Source organism: Epinephelus fuscoguttatus, linkage group LG12, assembly GCF_011397635.1.
Source record: "Epinephelus fuscoguttatus linkage group LG12, E.fuscoguttatus.final_Chr_v1".
Taxonomy (NCBI): domain Eukaryota; kingdom Metazoa; phylum Chordata; class Actinopteri; order Perciformes; family Serranidae; genus Epinephelus; species Epinephelus fuscoguttatus.
The window spans coordinates 5,150,340-5,170,794 of record NC_064763.1 but is presented as its reverse complement, the minus strand read 5'-3'; the positions used below and the strand labels follow the sequence as shown (position 1 = coordinate 5,170,794).

At 41.7% G+C, this 20,455-nt stretch overlaps 1 protein-coding gene across 4 annotated transcripts in view; it reads right to left on the bottom strand.

Annotated features, from left to right (window-relative positions):
• The window catches only part of LOC125897946 (protein turtle homolog B-like), a 290,905-nt gene that overhangs the window by 52,271 nt on the left and 218,179 nt on the right, over positions 1-20,455 (bottom strand). For 2 of the 4 annotated variants that reach the window (XM_049591468.1, XM_049591470.1), the window contains exons 12-13: positions 11,598-11,721; positions 4,839-5,014 (exon numbers count right to left, since the gene is read on the bottom strand). In XM_049591468.1, the coding sequence (XP_049447425.1) occupies positions 4,839-5,014; positions 11,598-11,721 (300 nt within the window). The remainder of the gene's footprint in view (positions 1-4,838; positions 5,015-11,597; positions 11,722-20,455) is intronic. The other 2 variants (XM_049591469.1, XM_049591471.1) reach the window with 1 other exon arrangement.

The window sequence follows — 20,455 nt, the reverse complement described above, 5'->3', positions numbered from 1 at the left end:
TAGTATTCTGCGTCAATAGAAAGCATTTAGCTTTAATAGATGTGTCAGGATATGTGACAAATGGATGGTGTAAAAGGTTTTTAAAGGGGAGAAAGACAACAAGCAGCCTCTGGGCTGAATGCTTTGTCTTCTTTGTTTCTATTCCTTGGCTGACACAGAAGGTGATGAAGCGTGAATAGTTATCCCAATTTTCAGCATGTCACTTATCTTTAAGTAATAATCTGTGACAGCTTCATTTATACTTAACAAATGTCCTTTCTCTCAATGCTGTAAGAAATGACATAATGATTCAACCACAGCTAAAGCTTCTACACTTTGGCTCTGATAATCTGTTTAATTGGGAAAAAAAAAAAAAAGTTTGAAGCCCACAGATATAACTGAATTGTCTTGTTGTATGTTGTATTTCACAACATTTAACTATGATACATTATAACAGGACATTGTCAGAAAAAAAGTCTTAACAAACTGTAGCAAATGAAAGTTTGAGCTGGTGACGGTCGATTTCACCACCTTCTAATGACAACTGTCACTGGCAAATGTATTCAGCTGTAGTTAAAAAACATTAATTCTGTCAATTGGCGGAACAGCAAAAGAATAAATCTTGGCTGCTGTCTGGTTAAAGGATTCTTTCTTTGCACACTGGTGTCTCCACATTTGGGTCAAAGATGGTTTTGTGGAAGAAGAAACACTTTGTACTGTTTGATGTTTGGGAAAAAAAGGAGTGGGTTGTGTCCGTTTGCTGCTAATATAATACCAACAGAGTGGCGAGTGTTTTTGTACATAAATGATTAAGATAATTACCTCAATTTTAGTCAGGTAGTGAGCAAGTAGCACAGCAGTTGTGATGTTAATTGCCAATCAATAAATATAACACCATTTTAATGTTAATGTAATGCAATAACAGTATTACAGTATATCATGAAAGTAATATCTTAATAAATATGACCTATGCAGCTCTTTTTTGTTGTTGATAACCAGGCAAGTATACTTTGATGACATTCTTCAGTGAGATAGTTCGGATATTTTGAAGTGAGGCTGTATAAGATACTTGTCTATAGTAAGTGTATTACACACAGTAGCTGTATTACATACAGCGCTCCCTGTTTGCAGAAACAGATGGGACTAGCACACCTGAAACATATTTTAGCCACTTAAAAAAAGGCATACCTAAAAATCTTAATGTCAGTCTAAGGGGATGCTATATTTGGAATATTTTCACTGCTTTACCTTGCTGTCAGACAGCCCTTTCCTTTGGCACTACATGTTCTCAACTGTTTAACCTCTGTGTTTCTATGCAAAAATGCCCAACTATGCTATGCGCTGTGTTATGTTGCACGTCAGCTGTTTGGGTTTGAAAGTGCTGTTTTGCGATCCAACTGAAACAAAACTTCTCTTTTCTAAAGATTTCTAAGATGGTGCATGCTTGTGTTTTTCTGGGCTGTTCAAACAAAGAAATTAAAACAGCTGTGGCAAGTTACACTGAATACAGACATCAACACTCCACCTGCAAGACTGACACAACTTGCAGTGAACATTTCTTTCAGGAGGATTATGTAAAACCACTGCCAAATAAGCCAGAGAGACACTTGCTGAGGAGCACAGCTGTACCCAACCATCAGGTAAAGTGACACTAAATACCTATAAATAAATGACACCACTCACCGAAAATCTAGGGGCATAAAGATCCATCATTGTGGATCAATATATTAATTCAGTGATCAACGATCCAGTATCATTGATGCAAAGGAAAAACATTGATTTATATTGTCATCTTTAGGTTATGCCTTTATTTTGAAAGTCTGTGTCACCATCAAACAGCAGCAGGCAAATGGCAAGCGACCAAGAGAAAGACGATGAGGATAAACTTATTTACCCGGGAATAAATCAGTAGTGTGGAAATATTATCAATTATGGAGAAAAAATGGATCAGCAGACAGAACACATGTGGCATGTAAACAATACTGTGACAAGATAAAACATGACGTACCTGCCTCCCAAACTTCCCTCTACAGAAACATTGGCTGCTCTGTTGGGCTATGGGCTAACAATGTTGGGCTAAAAAAATGTGCTTGCAGGCTGAAATTCAGCTAAGCTGTTCTGTTAGGAGATACAGTGACTTAAACCAACAGTGAGTAAGAAAAATAATGACGTTATGAGTAATTTGTTGTAATTTCTATGAGTAGAGGAAAAAAAATCCACTAGCTGCTAGGGTACTTTATGCAATGTAAACATGCTTAAGCTAATAATGGGTGACTAGCATAAAACAATTGTTTGGTCCGTGAACCTTGACAGTTATTACTGAGCTGAATATGATACTTTTGTGAAATGATCTTGTTGTTAATCCATGTTTTCTGGCTGTTTGGAAAAGTTTGCCTTCAGGGCTTTAAGCCAGATAACCCTGAAGTTTTATGAAAAAGATGATGGTTTGGGTTAAAATTAACATTTCTGACAGAAAGCCCTGAAAGCTAACTTATCCCATGTGCTTTTTTTTAATGTGTGTTAGTGGAGACAGTTTAAAGTGAACTTAACTGTACTTATTATTTGTGTGTTGTTTTTATCATTTATGGCCAAAAGTAAAAAAGAAAGGGGTGGCAGCTTCTTTTGTAACAGACATTGTTAAATGGACATATAATATTGTCTCATATGGATCACAGGCCCCTGAATGGCATCAAATCAAAATCGTATCATGGCAGACTTAATTAATAAGTAATATCTTATTGTTATCCAAAGAATTGATATAATTTCATGTTTTGATGAAACTTGTAATTTACACCCCTAGAAAGAACTAGTAAAGTGTAAAGCTCTGGCATCCTGATTCAGAAAGATCCTGAACTTGCGTTGTAACCAGGTCCCACTCAGGGCAGCAGTAGCTCTCTGTGTCTGTGAGCAGGGGTTTGTTTACACAGTTAGTTTGTGCTCTTTCTTGGCCTTCAGTTTCCACAGAAGTTTCCCCTCTTTCCTTTTGGTCTGTTCAGTCTCCCTCCACAAATGTTCATCCTTTGTATACTCTGGTTCAAAAAGGTATTCCTTTGTCTCAATAGTTGTTGTCGCTGTCATTATCACTCATTTTTATAATATTCTATATTTGTTGTTCCATTTCATAAACTGCTGAGAGTCTGACCCAAACAGCTGACCTGTGGCATAACCCATTGCATGGCACAGTTGGGCATTTTTGCGTAGGAATACAGACGTTACATGGCTGAGAAAATACAGCGCCAAAGAAAACTGTCTGATGGCAAGGTAAAGTGGTGAAAATATTCTAAATATAGCGTCCACTTAAACTGATATTGATTATTGTTTTTTAGGTAGGCCTTTGTTGAAGAAGCTAATTTACATTTTGCTGTTAACCTCCATTCACAGTGATGCATTGCTAAACTTGTAGGGTACAAGTGCCATCTGCTTCTCCAAATAAGGAGCACGTCAACCTCCATCTACTATATGTAATAAACTGGCCATCTACCTCATCCAGCCCCACTTCAAAATATCCAAACTATCCCTTTAACAACAAGCACCTATGTTATTTGATCTGGTTTTATAAATGTAGAAACAGTGTTTGTAATATCATCTCATATTGTGTCAACAAAAAAAGGCCTGCATTGTAACTCATTGAAAATAACTGGACTTGAAAAATTGGAAAAGTGCAATTACATATTTCCTTTGAATACTTAGGCCTGACAATATCACAGACTTTTTATTAGAGGCAGAAAATAATTATCTCAGACTTCACTCACTTACTCACTGACTGCCCAACAGTGGCTTGTAGGAGGGTTAAAGGTATACTGCGCAGGGTTTTCGGTTACTGTTTGTAAACATGCTCACTAAAAGCTAACCTGGATTTCATCTGGTTTGGTGTTGCTGTGCCCCTTGGATTCCTGCTGCTTACAGTTCGACACCTGGTTGCCACATTTTCATAATGCCCAATCTGACTTGAGCACTGCAAGTTTACATGCCCACAAATGTCCCGGGCACAGAAGATCTATACAATCAGCACAGCTTAAAGGTGAACACCCTAGATAAGTGTCATCAATCCAGTATCTGACCAAATGTCTCCCCTTCTGTTCCTGAGATATGACAGAAAAATGGAAAAAGGCAGATAAATACAATGCCGCACACTACTTGTGGGTCACAAGTCATGATTGAGAGGGATTACTTCTGTATGAGTCTATGCATGGTTTTATAGGAAAATCCTGCACAGTACATCTTTAACAATGTCTAAATACATTCACTGAACCTGAATTACTTCTGCTTCCTCCCTGAATGTCCCTCAGCTATTTTTTTTTAAGTTTCTGATTAAACACCTGTAAACATAAAGGCAATATGAAAATGATCCTCTGCAGCCGAGATGCCCCTGAATTCTTTAGTCTGTGAAACATGACACAACCAGCACTCAAACAGAGGATGTTGTTTGAATTTCCACATAGTTTCATCTACAGTACACAACTTTCCAAAACTACTGCTCTACCACTGGAGCGCTTATCTTATCTGGAATGATATCTAGAAATGTATCTTGCACCGGCCCACTTTCATATTCATATTGAGCTGAGCACTTTTCATAGTTCTTCACAGTTCTCTTCCTTGATTAGAGACAAATTATTTAAATGAAAGTGTTAGAGTGCAAATCTGAATAAGGTTTGCAAGCCCTCAAAAAGTGAGCATAGTGATTGAAAAAAAAATGTTGTCTTTAACAAAAATACTTAATATAAAAAAGATAAAGAAATAGAAATTATTCTGAGGGTTTCAAGGAACATGCTCTCTGGTTGATCCACAGTATGTGCCTGTCACAGCCATTTTATCATTTGATCCCTTTGTCCCAGTCGAGTAGCAGTGAGTATACTAACCTAGTGTGTTCACAGTGACAACCTCGCTGAAAGGACCTGTGCCAAGCTTGTTTTGGGCCAGGATGCTGAACTGGTATGTTGTCTGTGGCTCCAAGCCGGGCACCACCATCCAGTCATGGCCTCCAGGCACGGGTATGGAAAGCCAATCATGGGGACCTAAATGCTCCCTCTTCAGCCTGTACAGGAGTCAGAATGAGACGTGAGCACGCATACAGGAAAGATATGAAAAGTGATAACAGGCGTACCTTCAATATTTTGTTTAAGTTTGAGGTATACATCAACTTCATGTTGATGCAACCCAATCGCCAGGAAACAACATTGAAATCACACATTTCTGTAAACCACGAATATATTACAAATGCCTGTAACGTATGGTTAGATTTAGGCACAAAAACTCGCTTTTCCTCTTTTTCTGACTTAAAATAAGTGCTGTTGGGGGCACAAACCCCTCTGAAAAAGCAGCAATGTCTCTGTCAAAAAAAAACAACAACCACTTTTCATGCCACTATCACACACCAACATTTGGTGTCTAAAAAGCTGCTGGAAACACTGCAATGACGCTAAACCACAAGCAGTTTCTTTTCTTTCTTTTTTTTTTTTAAAGATATTTTTCTGGGCATTTTAGCCTTTAATTGACAGGACAGGTGAGTGTGAAAGGGGGAGAGAGAGAAAGGGAGTGACATGCAGCAAAGGGCCACGGGTTGGACTCAAACCTGGGCCGCTGCGGCAACAGCCTTGTACATGGGGCGCCTGCTCTATCCACTAAGCCATCAATGCCTCAACCACACCCAGTTTCAAACAGTGGCCTGCAGCTTAACAGGCATCTTACATGGGAAACACACCATCCACCATCCCCTCCACCTGACAAAGTCAACTCATGTACTAATGAAGTTATTACATCATTACATTAAGGTTCAGGAACAAGACCACGCTTCTCTGTCCCACTATTCAAATCACCTGTAGCTCGCTAATTCAGTCACCTGTGTTTCATCAATTCAATCACCTGCCGTGTTCTATATAGTTGTGTCTAACCCTTTGTCCCCCGTTTATCTCAGTTCTCATGACCGTATCCCCCCAAACCCTGTTCTTCTGCTCTCTTCCCTCTCAGCAGGGCAGCAAAGTGGCTCAGCTGCTAGCACTGTTGCCTAACAACACTGTGGTCCTGGATATGAATCCTGGGGGGATTACGCAGCATGGAGCTCAATGAGATGTGTCCCCCCCACCCTGAGTCTCGACTCTGGGGTTCAGAAACGCTTCAGCATCACCACAACTCCATCTGACTCCATCCATACCCAAACTTGATCCCCCTTCATACCTCTCCTTGACCCATCATCCCATCATACACGACCTTGAACAACCTTCAGGTCCTTTTCATCGCCCAGCAAACAACCCCCTTATCATCCTTCCCCTCGACCCCCATCATCCCATCGAACTCGACCCTCTCCCCATCATCCCTGATCTTCCAGAAATCCAAATAAAAATACTTTTATACAGTACTGTGGTTTTTGTTAGTGAATTGCACTTGACGTTGATATGATATGTATTTAACATGCAAATATAATGTATTCGTGGTTTGTAGAAACATACAATACCAACATTTTCTTCTGGTGAATGGGCTGGTATAATTTTATGATATAAAAATGGTTAAGCCCATACAAAGATACAGTAAAGTCCTAAGTCTTTTCTCAGCATCCTTGTCAGCATTCATTTTTTCACATTACAATGTTTTTTTTAATGTAACATTATTTCTGAAACAGTTCTACTTCCAGCATTCATCCAATATGACATCAGTGTAAATTAAGATATTTCATTGACTATTTCTTCCATGGATTTTCATTCACTTCATTCACAACATGACTTTCACTTGAGAGTAAGCCCATGCTGCGCCCAGCTTTGCAGTTTGCTGTTTACCCATGCCATTCACTCAGCACTGACTGCAGCTGATTACCAAATAAAGCAGAAAACTGTACACATGCAGCAGCTGCAACACTCCTACTGCAAATGCCTGCATTAATAGTAAAGCAGATCCTTCATGTTTTCTGTTGCAGGAAATTTAACAACTTTCATGCAACCCTTCACCCACTGATATTGTTACATTTCACCAACAGAGTACGATGAACTGCACAGTGTACAATTCAATGTATGAATTAACATATCAATATTTTCCTTCAGTATGAAGTATCTGGTGAAGTATGTCTCCCTCCATAATGCAGCTGCACAGTGCACCCTTAGTCTTAAGTAGGCCCCCATTGAAATTAGTAATGCTAATCCAATTTAGATATGCTTGACAGCTGAATAGCTTTGTATTAAGAAAATGTAGCATGTGTCACAGCTTACAGATATTTGGAATAGTATGCTGTAGTGTTTTATACAGTAATATCCAAGAGAGTCAGTGAGCATTCTGGCAGGAAGGTTTGGACTGAATGTAGAAGCTACTTATCATTGCTAGAATGAACAATACTGAAGTTTAAATGCACTTTTTAACCAACAGCAGGGCTTTAGAGGGAACAACCGCCTGAGAAATGTCCTAATGTCCTTGAGATGGATGCAACCCAAAGCTGCTCTACTCACATCACTCACTCATGTTTGCTGTCAGTGTGAATATCATTAATTAAAGCTGCTGTCTGCTTTTTTTTTTATATTTGTGCTGCTCTGCGGCTCCCTCACTGTCTTAATAAAGCATGATGGGTTACAAAAGAACAGAGACGGGCTTATTATTTTTGATCCTGTGGATTTGTTAAGGACATCCCAATATGTAACTATCAAATTAAAAGGCGCTGTACTTAACTATTTACTGCATGGTGTGCTGCATCCTACTATGAAGCTAAAGAAGGAGCTTTGGACTAACAGTTCAGATGGCTGAGCTGTTAGTGGTGAAACTTGACTGTAGTCAATACTGCATTTCTCCAGCAGGTTCCAGTTAAGCTGCCTGACAATTAAATTACCTCATTAAAGCGAGATGTCTGCTAAATCTGCACGGGTTTAAATACACAGATACAGTGGTGGAAAAAAGTTTTCGGACACCCTTAAAATTTTACACAATCTCAAATATTATCATGAAATATTTGTAGAAAAATCTTTTTTGTGTTTCAAAAGGTGTGGCTGCATTAGACAGATACAAACAAATACAAATTATATTGTTTTGTTTATTGTTTACAAGAAAAACTAACAAAACTAAATTCTTGACAGTTTCAATATGTCAGTTCTCAACATTGTCGGTATCAAAGTCAACAAATAACAGAGAATGTGTTCAAAACTGAACAAAAAATAAATAAACCATCACATCATCAATTAATATTTAGTAGTCCTGCCATTGGCACGTAGTAGAGCTCTAATCCTGGCTGGCATGTTCCCCACGAGCCTTTCACACTGTTGAGGGGTAATCTTGTCCCATTCTTCTTGAATTACTGCTTTTAATTCTTCTAAATTCTTTGGTTTATGCTTTGAAACAGACCTTTTGATAATCCACCACAGATTTTCAATGGGGCTCATGTCCGGGGATTGAGCTGGCCACTCTAAGACCTGGATACTGTGCTCCTGCAGCCAAGTTCTACTGGTCTTGGATGTGTGGCAAGGGGCATTATCTTGTTGAAACTTCCAGTTTTTACTTCAACGGAACAGTGCACGCACAGAAGGGAGCATGTGGGTTTCGAGAATGGTACAATACTTGGTAGAGTTCAATGTGCCATCACAGACAGTGAGATGACCAACACCAGCAGCACTCATGCATCCCCAAACCATGATACTGCCTCCACCATGCTTGACAGTAGGTACTGTACATGCTGGAGATAATGCTTCGCCTGGCCTTCTGCGTACCCTCACATTAGTAGGAGGAAGATAAAGCTGGAAACTGGACTCATCTAACCACAAAATCTTCTTCCAGTTCCTTGCTGTCCAGTTCTTGTGTGCCTGGGCCCAACAACGCCGGGCTAACCTCTGTCTCTCATTGATCAGGGGCTTCTTGATAGCCTTGTAGGACCTTAGCCATGATCTAAAAGTCAGCCACACACAGTGCGGGTGGAACACTGGACACCAGTTTGGTTTGACCACTGCTGCTGAAGCTCCTGTGATGTCATTCGGCGGTTTTGCCTGCACATGCGGATCAGGATGCGGTCATTTCTTGCTGAAGAAACCCTTGGACGCCCAGATCTTGGTTTGTCTTCCAAGCTGTTGGTTGGTCTGTATTTCTGCAGAGTGTATCCAACTGCTGAAGGGCTGCATCTGCACTTCCTGGCTATCTGGCGGCAGCTGTACCCTTCCTGGCTGAGAATCTTTATCTTCAGGCGTGTTTCCTGCATTAGGTTCCTTGTTTTAGCCATTTTTGTGTCTGAAGAACTTTCAAATGTGCTGGCTTTATGTAGACACGAAGCTTGGCAACAAAAATTGTGTCTTTTAATAAAAAGAATGACCTTTATCACTGGTACCAAAATGACCCAATACTCAAAATTTCTTATGCATTTTTATGGAACCAATCAATTTTAAGTTTTTAATGGCTTTTTAAGGATTTATTTAGTATTTTGGCTGTGACTGTACTAAAAGAAATTGCACTTGAAGACCTAAGAGTGATTCTTAATGTAATATTTCACAAATGCATGGGGTGTCCGAAAACTTTTTTCCACCACTGTATGACAGAGAGGACACTCTTTCTACCAAAATAAAGAATACAACCAACTCCTGAGTTCAAGAACCAGCTGAACAAAAGCATTTTACACAGTCTGCAGCACAATTTACTGCCAGCAGTTACCCCATCATTCATCAGTTACGTGTATTAAACAGATATTAAATTAATGCCTGAATTACTGCATTAGTTGCTACATCTTCAACTGAACTCTAGTGGAAGAGTTTGGAAGTATAAAATCAACCAGCACACACAAATGCATACTCCCTGGCAGGAATGGAGCTCTATACAATATTCAGGGTGTATCTACGATTCAGAGGTTGGCTCACAAAATGGAGATGGCAGAGCTGGTGGCTAACAGCCTACGATGCTAACAGTGCAAACAGTGCTAGAACAACAAATATGCTAACAGAGCAAACGGTATTAGTCGGGGGAGAACTGGTGGGTGTTACACTATTGCTGTTTACATAGCAAATAGCTGTTTGCGGCAATATTAATGCTCTGACCGATGTATACTTTAGGCCCCAATCACACAGAAAGCATTTTGCAGGTTGAAAAACGCCAGGCGCACCTCACTAAATTGAATGCCACTGGTAAAAAAAAAGCTTGCTGTACCTTTTTATTGTTGCCAGGCAACCACCCCATCACCTTCTTACTCTAACCTTCCTGTGAAATCAATCTACCGTTCATTTTGGCCAGCTAAAAATACCAACTTATTTTCACATATAACTAGCAGCTAGCTCCTAAAATGCTCAGGCAGAGGTTTCTTGCTTTAGCTCTGGTTGAGGGTGAGAAACTGTGAACAAATGGTTTGTTGGGCACAGTGAAGGGTCACCAGTTGGTCCAGGAGCTTCACCTCCATGATGGCTGTTTCCAGGCATAATATTAGGATGACTTGGAGGTAGTTTGACAATGTGCTGTCCATGGTTGGGCCTGGCATAACAAAAATGAATTAAGTCATATAGTTCTGGACCTCTAGCAACCACTACCACCAGTTTCTTCTTCATTGTTAACCAACTGTAAACTTATTATCGTGACCACCACAGAACGCCAGCCTCTCAAATCATTTGATTAGACAATGGGAAATGGCAGTCTTGACATGGGGCACTTTTCCGCTTGGAGTTGAAGTTTTTCCAGCTCAATGAGTTCAAACACAAAAACAGCAGGCGCTTGGAGTACAGAAATGTGAGGTGTGTAGCAATGCAAAAACAGTTAGCAAAAAGCTTCATTTTCATTAAAAACAATTACAAAAACAGCCCCCAGCTGCCAAAACGCTTTCTGTGTGATAGGGGCCTAAAATGAACACACAGTTAAAAGTGCTGTGTGTAAAAAAGATAGCTGATTATTACATCTCATTCCCAGGTCATCAAATACCAATGCTTTGGTATTTATAACCCAAAGTGTTGGTATTGGATGCTCTAGGAGTGAGGCAACAATCAACTCTCTTTCTCAAGAGTTGCAGCACTTTTAAATACCATGACAGCACCCTGTCTTGTTTGACTGATTATAATGACATTAGGTATGTTTCCACTTCCCTTCTTGATTATATGTCATAGAGGGCTTTGCTTAAATGCACCAAACCATTTTCTAACTATGTTGTTTGATATTTTGCTCACACACCCATCAGCCAAAAGGTAAATGGCTCCCTTGTAGACCTGGGTTAAAACGGTACTTTGTACTCCTTTAAGACAAAGCACTGTATCTATTTAGACACTGATATGCTCTACTCTTTAGCATTTTACACATCTTGCTTTAGTCAACACGTAAAACATCATGTCAGTGTGATTAAGAATAGACTGTGCCAGTCATGGCTAAAATCTCAAGTCTTTAAATAAATTTAGCATTTCAACCCAGGCCTTTTCCCTTGTCAAGCAGCAGCAAAGCAGCAGCAGCAGCAGCAGCAGCAGCAGCAGGACAGAGAACTTCGGGTCATGTTCAGTTTAGTTGCAACTGTTTTTAATGCGTTCCTCCAGAAAATCCAAGATTAGAGATGAAAACTCACTCATACTGGATCTCCATGTGTTTCCATCTCTACGTTTTCACAACTGTTCTGAACACAACCCTGGAAAAAGACATTTTAAGAAATAACAGAGGATTGGAAGAAGAAAAAGCAGGAAGCAAAGCATGCTGGGATGACTCACACATGGCCATACCAGACTGAGAATGTCTGCTGGAAGCCTCCGTCATAGCTGGCCTCCCAGGACACATTGGCCCAGGTGGAGGATGCCACCACATGGACGCTGGTGGGAGCGTGGGGGCTTGTGCCTGCAGGGAGAGAAAGCATTGAGAAAGGTGTTGTTAAAAGGGCACATTAGTCACTGAGTAGCCTCGCTGTGATACAGTACATTCATTTGACTTGTCAAATACATTTACTGTGAGCTTGACCCAGTAATGTGTTTTTAAGCAGCCAGCAACCCAATGTAACATCTAACTGTACAGAAGAAATAGTTTAGGTTGCATGAATAATGGAATCCTGAAAAACAGTCCAAAATGAGATTTTTTTTGTAGCTGTAACCTGTCAGACATATATCACATAAAGGTGCCCTAAATTCTCAATTAAGCAATATTACAAGAGAGGGTGTGCTTTAACTTATTTTGAGGCACGACATCGATGCAGTTATGACCAAGGCACTTGTGCCGAGGTCTGTAAGCATCATAGTTGTGGTTATAAAACTACTACCAACACATATAGTCCAAATATATTCATATTGAGGAGCAGTTAGTGCTGTTGTTTCTAAGGAAATACATGGGGTCTGACTAATAACTGGAAAATAGAAAGTCACATCAGTAGACTCCTATATGTAATGAAACCTAGTTTACTTCTCCAGCAAAAACCTTAGTGATGACATAGCAACAGACACGTTTTGTAGTTCCTGCTGAGTCTTCCAGGCAACATGAGCTGAATACTTTCTAGAGATAGTGAGCTTTCCCAAACTAAATACATATTCCAGATATAAACACAAAACTTCATAGCTATATCAGGTCTACTACATCCGCAAACTTCACAGCTGATGGAGGTCGCCAGAGGATGCCAAACATTTCCAATAACTCAAGAGCATTATACAGTCCTAGAGTCAAAATTATTGCAAAAAGATGTAAATTTGTATCTAACAAAATATTCTGCTTCAGACCCTATTTGATGGCATTCAGCCTTACAAAAACAACTTTTTCACTGCAATCACACTCTGACTTGCAGCACTCCAGGAAGGCACGCACCTGCACTGACAAACAGCACCAGCAATTATATTAATTAAAGAAAGCTGAATTAATAAAATATATGACTAACTTATTTAATTCAATGAACCTCTTAGTCTATAAATATGTTGGGGATATTCAGCAAATGCAGTGATTAAGTTTGAGTTCTGAAATTGTTTTTTTGAAGTTAATTATATAAAAGTTAGGCTACTGTAACAACTACAAGAAACAGGCCATCATGAACACTCATTAGATTATTTGTTTATAAGATATCCTAACAACCCATATTCAGGTGGCTTTTTGCTAATCAGCCTTTCTCCTCCGAGAACCGTCACCTTATCGTGGTGGAGGAGTTTGAGTGCCCTAATGACCCTAGGAGGTATGCTGTCAGGGGCATTTTGCCCCTGGTAGGGTTTCCCATGGCGGATTAGTTCTGGGCGAAAGGTCAGACGAAGAGCGGTTCAAAAGACCCTTCGCCCATGGGGTCCGGCCGGGCCCAGCCCGAACCGGCTACATGGGCTCATCCCCCTCCAGGCCCACCACCTGCAGAGGGATCCAGAAGGGATCGGTGCTATGTGGATCGGGCAGCAGACCAAGGCATGGGCCTTGGCGGTCCGATCCTCGGCTACAGATTTGGCTCTTGGGACATGGAATGTCACCTCTCTGGCGGGGAAGGACCCGGAGCTTGTGGAAGAGGTTGAGTGCTATCAGCTAGATATAGTCGGCCTCACCTCGACACATAGTTCCGGCTCTGGAACCCAAGTCCCTGAGAGGGGTTGGACTCTCTCCTTCGCTGGAGTTGCTCTGGGTGAGAGGCGGAGGGCCGGGGTGAGCTTTATGATAGCCCCCAGACTCTCTGCCTGTATGTTGGGGTTCACCCCGGTAGACGAAAGGGTTGCTTCCCTGCGCCTTCGGGTTGGGGAACGGGTCCTGACTGTTGTCTGCGCTTATGCGCCGAACAACAGTTCAGTCCCTGGGACAGGTGCTGGACAGTGCTCCTACTGGGGACTCCATTGTTCTGCTGGGGGTCTTCAACGCTCACATGGGCAATGACAGCGGGACCTGGAGGGGTGTGATTGGGAGGAATGGCCTGTCCGATCTGAACCCGAGTGGTGTTCAGTTATTGGACTTCTGTGCGGGTCGCAGTTTGGCTATAACTAACACCATGTTCAACCATAAGGATGTCCGTCGGTGCATGTGGCACCTGGGCAGCCTAGGTCGCAGGTCAATGATCGACTTTGTAGTCGTATGATTTGACCTGCGGCCGGAGCTCCTCAATCCCACCAACACGTATTCCAGTGAGGAAACAGAGACGGGGTCTTGGGGGTGGGTTGTCCAATTTCTGGGGCAGAAGTCGCTGAGGTAGTGAAACAACTCCGAGGCGGCGGAGCCCCGAGGGTGGATGAGATTCGCCCTGGATATCTCAAGGCTCTGGATGTTGTAAGGCTGTCCTGGCTGACACGCCTCTGCAACATTGCGTGGACATCAGGGGCAGTGCCTCTGGAGTGGCAGACCAGGGTGGTGGCCCCCATTTTCAAGAAAGGGGACCAGAGGGTGTGTTGTGTGATTTGTGAGAATCAACACCTCCAAGTCTGAGGCCATGGTCCTCAGGTGGAAAAGGGTGGATTGCCCACTTCAGGTCGGGGGGGAGGTCCTTCCTCAAGTGGAGGAGTTTAAGTATCTCGGGATCTTGTTCATGAGTGAGGGTAGGATGGAGCAGGAGATTGACAGGCGGATGTGGGCGGCGTCAGCAGTGATGCAGGCGGTCCGTTGTGGTGAAAAGGGAGCTTAGCCGAAAAGCGAAGCTCTTGATTTACCAGTTGATCTACGTTCCAACCCTCACCTATGGTCACGAGCTTTGGGTAGAGGGATAGGGTGAGGAGCTCGGACATCCGGGAGGGACTTGGAGTAGAGCCGCTGCTCCTCCACATTGAGAGAAGCCAGTTGAGGTGGTTCGGTCATCTGTTAAGGATGCCTTCCGGACGCCTCCCTTGGGAGGTGTTTTGGGCATGTCCAACCGGGAGGAGACCTCGGGGACCCAGGACACGCTGGAGGGACTACATCACCCGACTGGCCTGGGAACGCCTTGGGGTTCCAGCACAAGAGCTGATGGAAGTGGCTGGGGAGAGGACTGTCTGGGCTTCTTTGCTGAGGCTGCTGCCCCCGCAACCCAGACCCGGATAAGTGGAGGACGACGAGTACGAGTACGAGTACGAGCCTTTCAGGTCATTTGAAATGAAGGAAAAAAAGTTTCAGATTTAGTAGTTTAATAAATGTTGACGTCCAGCATGCCCATGATTATTACGTACATGTTAGGCCAGTGGTTTCCAGCTGGTGGGTCATGGTCCAAATGTGGGTTGCGGATCCATTTTGAATGGATCGCAAGTGACTTGCGAAGGTGTCAAGTTTGAAAAAAACACACTTCATTTTAAAGGTCAGTGAATTTCTGGTGCATAGTTTTTATTTTGAAGTGCCATTTCCTGCTCTTCAGTAAATGACAAGTGGACAGCAACTTGACAGAGACAGCAAACTAACTTGACGACATGGCCAAACATAAGTATGATGCTTAATATATAAGACCAGCGGCGTCATATAACGGCGGCGTAATTGACGCGAGTCAAGTGCCGTCTCCAACACACACACAAAAAGCGTCGCGCTGCAGGGCGTCAACCGGATTTCTATTGCACACTCCGCAAGAGCTGGGAAATACAAAATAGCGCTTTTTCAAGGGTGGTGACGCCGGAAAAATAGGACAATAGTGTAAAGTGCCACGGCGCGGCACGTTGACGCGTGTCAAGCTGCTGCCGGTGTGGGTTTGTAAATAGAAAATAATGGGGGCGGCTGTTTTGACGCGCGTCGTACGGCGTCGGTGTGTTTTGGCCTTAAGGAGAAATATGGACCCCATGGCTGGGCCAGTTGGGAACTACTGTAGTAGGCTATAGATTCTTAGGATTGTGATGAGTTTTTCTATAGATAATATACATACACATATACATGAACACATATAGAGCATGTGAGTGTCAAGTGGCAGTTAAACCCTTGCCATGGAAATGGTGGAGTAATATTTTGAGTGATGAACAAGGTGTGCTGTTATGCTGATTTAAGAACATTCTAAATGTCTTGTTGACCAGTCCGATTGCTTGGTCAGAACTACTTGTTGTATAATATGCATTTTTGCTCATTTACTGAACTATTGTGTAGAAACTGCACAGGAGCCAAAGCAACAGGAAACTAATCAGGAGCAAGCTCAATACAGTCATTGTAATGCTCTGATTTGATTCACATCCACACAGGAAGTATAATGGTCAGCAAGGACAAACATAGTAAACAGCAAAGTTTTTTTTTTTTAATTTTTATTTTTAATCATTTGAGTCTTGGACAGCATGCAGTCTATGTCCTTGTGATTAGTGGATGACTGACTCGAAACTGATAAGAGTTGAAAGGATGTCAAAGTAGAACCACCAATACTAACAACACTGTCTACATAGGTAAGCATCTGTTCCCAACAGCTTTTCAACCTAGAGACATGAAATATTCACATCTTAGCAGCTTCTGAAGAAAACAAACACTACCAAGTCAGAATAACCTTCACCTGCAGAGCTAAAGCTCACTCATTTAGTGAGTTTTGGGAGTTATGTGCTGTAACTATATTCCTTGGTGACCAGCAGCCAGGTGCAGTGTCTTTCTAGCTTCCACTGGTTACATGGCAACCTCACAGAGACGACAAGGCTCCAGGAAGTCAGCAGGCCCAGAGGGAAATGCAGCATGTAACATCTCAGAAGACCACAGCTTGTCTTTTTTACATTGTGATGTGAGTATAAACTCAAATAAACTAATACAACTTGTTGATGACTGAATGTTGGAGATGTGCCTTTAGACAGAGCTCTGGCTAGTTGTCCCCAGTGCTTTCAGTAAGCACAAGCATGACAACGATATCACCCCTTTTCATATAACTCTCAGTATGACGGAAAAAAAGACAAAATGTCAAACTGTTCCTTTAAAAAAACTTTCCCTTTGGTAACAAATTTAAAAAAAGGTGAAGGAAGCATGTATGGGTGTCCCTGACTAAGAATTCACAGTCGAATATAAGTCATCTAGTGTTGCATATCGTCGACTGACAGTACAGTCATTTATTTACTTATTCCTCTTTCTCTCTTTCTTTCTTTTTTTTGCTAATTGATCCATATTCTCCTTTGTTTCCATTTTTTCCTGAAACACAGAATCAAACAATTTGTCTTCTTGACTTGACAAAAATTTATTTTAGAATTGGACATGTTCCATCCAGTGCTGTTTGTTGTGTGTGAGGAGTGTGTGTGTAGGTATATGAGTGTAGGTATGTGTGTGTGTAGCTGCTGCAGCGGCACTGTTCTCAGTCCTGAAAGGGAGCAGAGGAGATCGACAAAAAGACAGACAGACCACGACACTTGTCTAAGTCCCTGTTTACTTGGTTGTAAACTGAACTTTCAACTTTCTTTTAGAAAGAGAGAGAGATGCAAGTCACAAGTCACAAAAAACTGTTAAAATGCGCCTCATCCCACTGATATTGACCAAGAATTGTTTATGAGGTCAAAAAATATTTGCAACCACTACATTCTTATGTGATTGCTCTGATGAATAAATTTATACCAAAATGGGCGTCATACCATGATTTATTGGGAGAAACCAAGCAATTCTATGTAAAAACACACACTCAGCACCCCAATAGCCAGAATAGAATGATCCTTTACTGTATTTCATAACCACTTTTTCCTGCAACTGCAATGATTCAACTGTGAAATTGGCAGTTTAATCGGGCTCCTTGGATCAAATCATCGAATAGTTGACTGCTTGGGGTGACCCCTAGAAGCACGTAACCTCAACTGTGAGAGCATTAGTTGAGTGAGGCCACTCTACATTCCAAAACCATTGAAGCCCAATTGATGCTTGGGCTCGCAACACTTCACTCAACAGACACGACACATTTTTGACACTTTTCTTTCAAGTCGCGCACATGGAAAATTTTCTTATGTCACTGACATCATCATATTTTGTTGCGCAATGTGATTGGTAGTGTTACTATTGTTGCCACGGAGACAGTAGTTTTAAATCAACACTGACTCTGACCTGCACTCAGCATCTCTGTCCACAGAAGCAGCTGTCTGTCAACAGCAGCTGCTGGGAAGCAGAAAGGTCAAAGGTCAGTCAAACTGCCTTCACCAGGCTGACTGACAATAGACATTTACTGGACAAAATATTTTTCATGTCAGCGTCACGGAAAGAAATCAGCAGTGTTTATATTTATTGATCTATTGATTTTATTTCCCTGCATACCATAGAGAGTACGGGGAATCTGCAGCTCACAGACAGACTGGGAGCTAATCAGTTAATGAATATGAAGTTCATAAGGTAAAACCACAAATAAACAGCGGGATATTTGTGTGATTAATACATCTGTCTGTGCAGATTACTCTTTACCAAACAGCAACAGAAACAGACTCGGACTGTAAACAAAAGCAGGAGGTCTTTGGTTACCATGCAGATGGCTTAAAACCTTTGCCAAAGCATAAATTGAAAACGTCTTGCGACTGTTTAATTTCTTTCAAGTGCCACTCTTCAAATGTGTTGTGCCTGAGCATAAATCAGCCTTACGGGTTCTCCCTTTGGCAAAGGCCATGAAGCATCTTTTTTCTTTGAAGCACTAGTGCGTCTCAGTTAAAATGGATCCCCACTGATTTTACACATATACGGGTGTTTACAGATGTTGGGGAGCACTACTTCATATGTGAAACGTTGCACAAGGTATCCATCTTATTTTCAAACACGGAAGTAAATAGTGATCAACTTCTGTTTTTTTGTGCGTGACTTCCGGTCAGCCGCTTTCCCCCATGCTTTCCCTTACCGGAGCTAATGGTGCAAGCTATTTTTTTTTCAATTTTCAGTTGTTTATGTTAGTCAATCAGTTAGTTAGTTAGTCTGTCTGTGTATTTTGTATAGATAACTGTGCCCACGTTTCCGTTATAATGGAAATTTATTCCCTCTAAACGCGAATAAATCGCACGTCAATCATAAACTATGAACCAAAAAAGCACAATCTATCCCGAATGAGAAAAACTGCTTGATCCCCGTCTCCAGTGTACCAGCAGAGAACCTGCAGAACCGAATCAGCGAAAAAACACGCCGGGCTAAGCCTCTCTACCTGAGCAGCTGAAGTTGCGGCTCACACCCTCGACACACAGTGCTTCTGCATGCCAGCCAAACGTGTGCGCAACTGTGAGAAATAAATATGTGAGGTGTACACTGCTTTTCTATCTTTTTTTCCCTTATCATTCTTTCTTTCTGTCAGCGACATACACTCCTAACACAGGACAGGTTGTTTTAATTGACTGAGTTGATCATTAAGCCATAGTGATGCGCGGATCGGCTCTGATAGCACCTGAATCAGCATGTACGCATCAACCATCCAGCCGTTACAACATGATTGAGCTAGCAAAGCAGTTTAGTGTTGCTATGCGTGGTATTTATTCAGTTTTGGGAAATCACGATGTCTAGAAAGCATCAGTGGCTGCAGCTGACAGGGACAGCTAATGTTAACACTAGCAGCAAAGCTAACATCAGGATCGTCATCCGTTAAAAGCCTCCCGTTGTCGGATACGGCATGAAATTACTCCAGTTAGCTCAATCATGTTGTAACTAAGACATCTGCTGGAGAAAATATTTTTTTCACAGACCACTTTGTGAGTTTAGTGAGTTATTACAGACACGGCTAACGGCTAACAGCTAACGGTTAGCCCAGCTAATCTACGATAACCATGTTATTAATTACATACAGAGAAAATACTAATGTTTGTTCAGTCATTGTGTTTATAGACTTTACAAACATCAGATTAGTCTAAACGGTGATATAGTGACGTGAAAAATGTGATATATACATATATATAGCTAAACTCAGCAAGGTAAACAACAAGGCGATTCCCATTTACACAGTGGTAAGAGTGCTGGACTGGAAGTGTCGCACAAAAAAAACGGAAGCTGGCTGCGTTCTGTTTTGCCTCCATGTTTCTGTGAAAAATAAGGTGGATTATGTGGCTCCAGTGGGAACTGTGCAATATCTGTTAACGTCCATTGGGGCTGAAGACTACAAGTTTTGGGGGTTACCACCCTTAGGTGCCACGTTTTGACAAGGGGGGAAGAATGGACAGCATCTGAAAGAAGTTTATCTGTGATTCTGCTGGACAGAATCAATTTTCATATTTTTTCATATTCATAACTTCGCATTGTGAGGTGACTGATTGGCCTTTCCATCTTTGTTCTAACACGAATTATCCACCACTGGACTACCATCATCCATTATGTTGGCATCTAATGACATCATCAAGCCTCAAGCAGTGTCCCATCCAAAGTGATGTTATTTTACCATCAGCACTCATAGCTTTCTTTCTGGAGTGCCTCTCTGAACCAAGGGGGTGTTTCAGAAACAAGCGTCTTGAAATTAAACTTTGGCCTTGTTCTTTAACTTTCTCTGTAACCCTACTTCTTGTTTCAGAGTGCTCTCGATTGGATCCTGCAGAAGTGGTAGGGTCAAAGGGTTGTAGTGGAACAGGGGAAGACATACTTGCCTCTACAGTATACTGTCTCTCTAGTTCTCATCACCTAAACAGCAACTGTCCAATCCAAGCTATCCTCATGCACTGTTTGTACATTTTCCGTCGAAAAGTAATGTACCAAAATTCATACATATCACTTGTAATCATCAGCCAGTAATTCGTGTATAACCCACATATTTGGGAAAGCTGTGATTGTATGACTGATTGGATGGGGTGGTGAA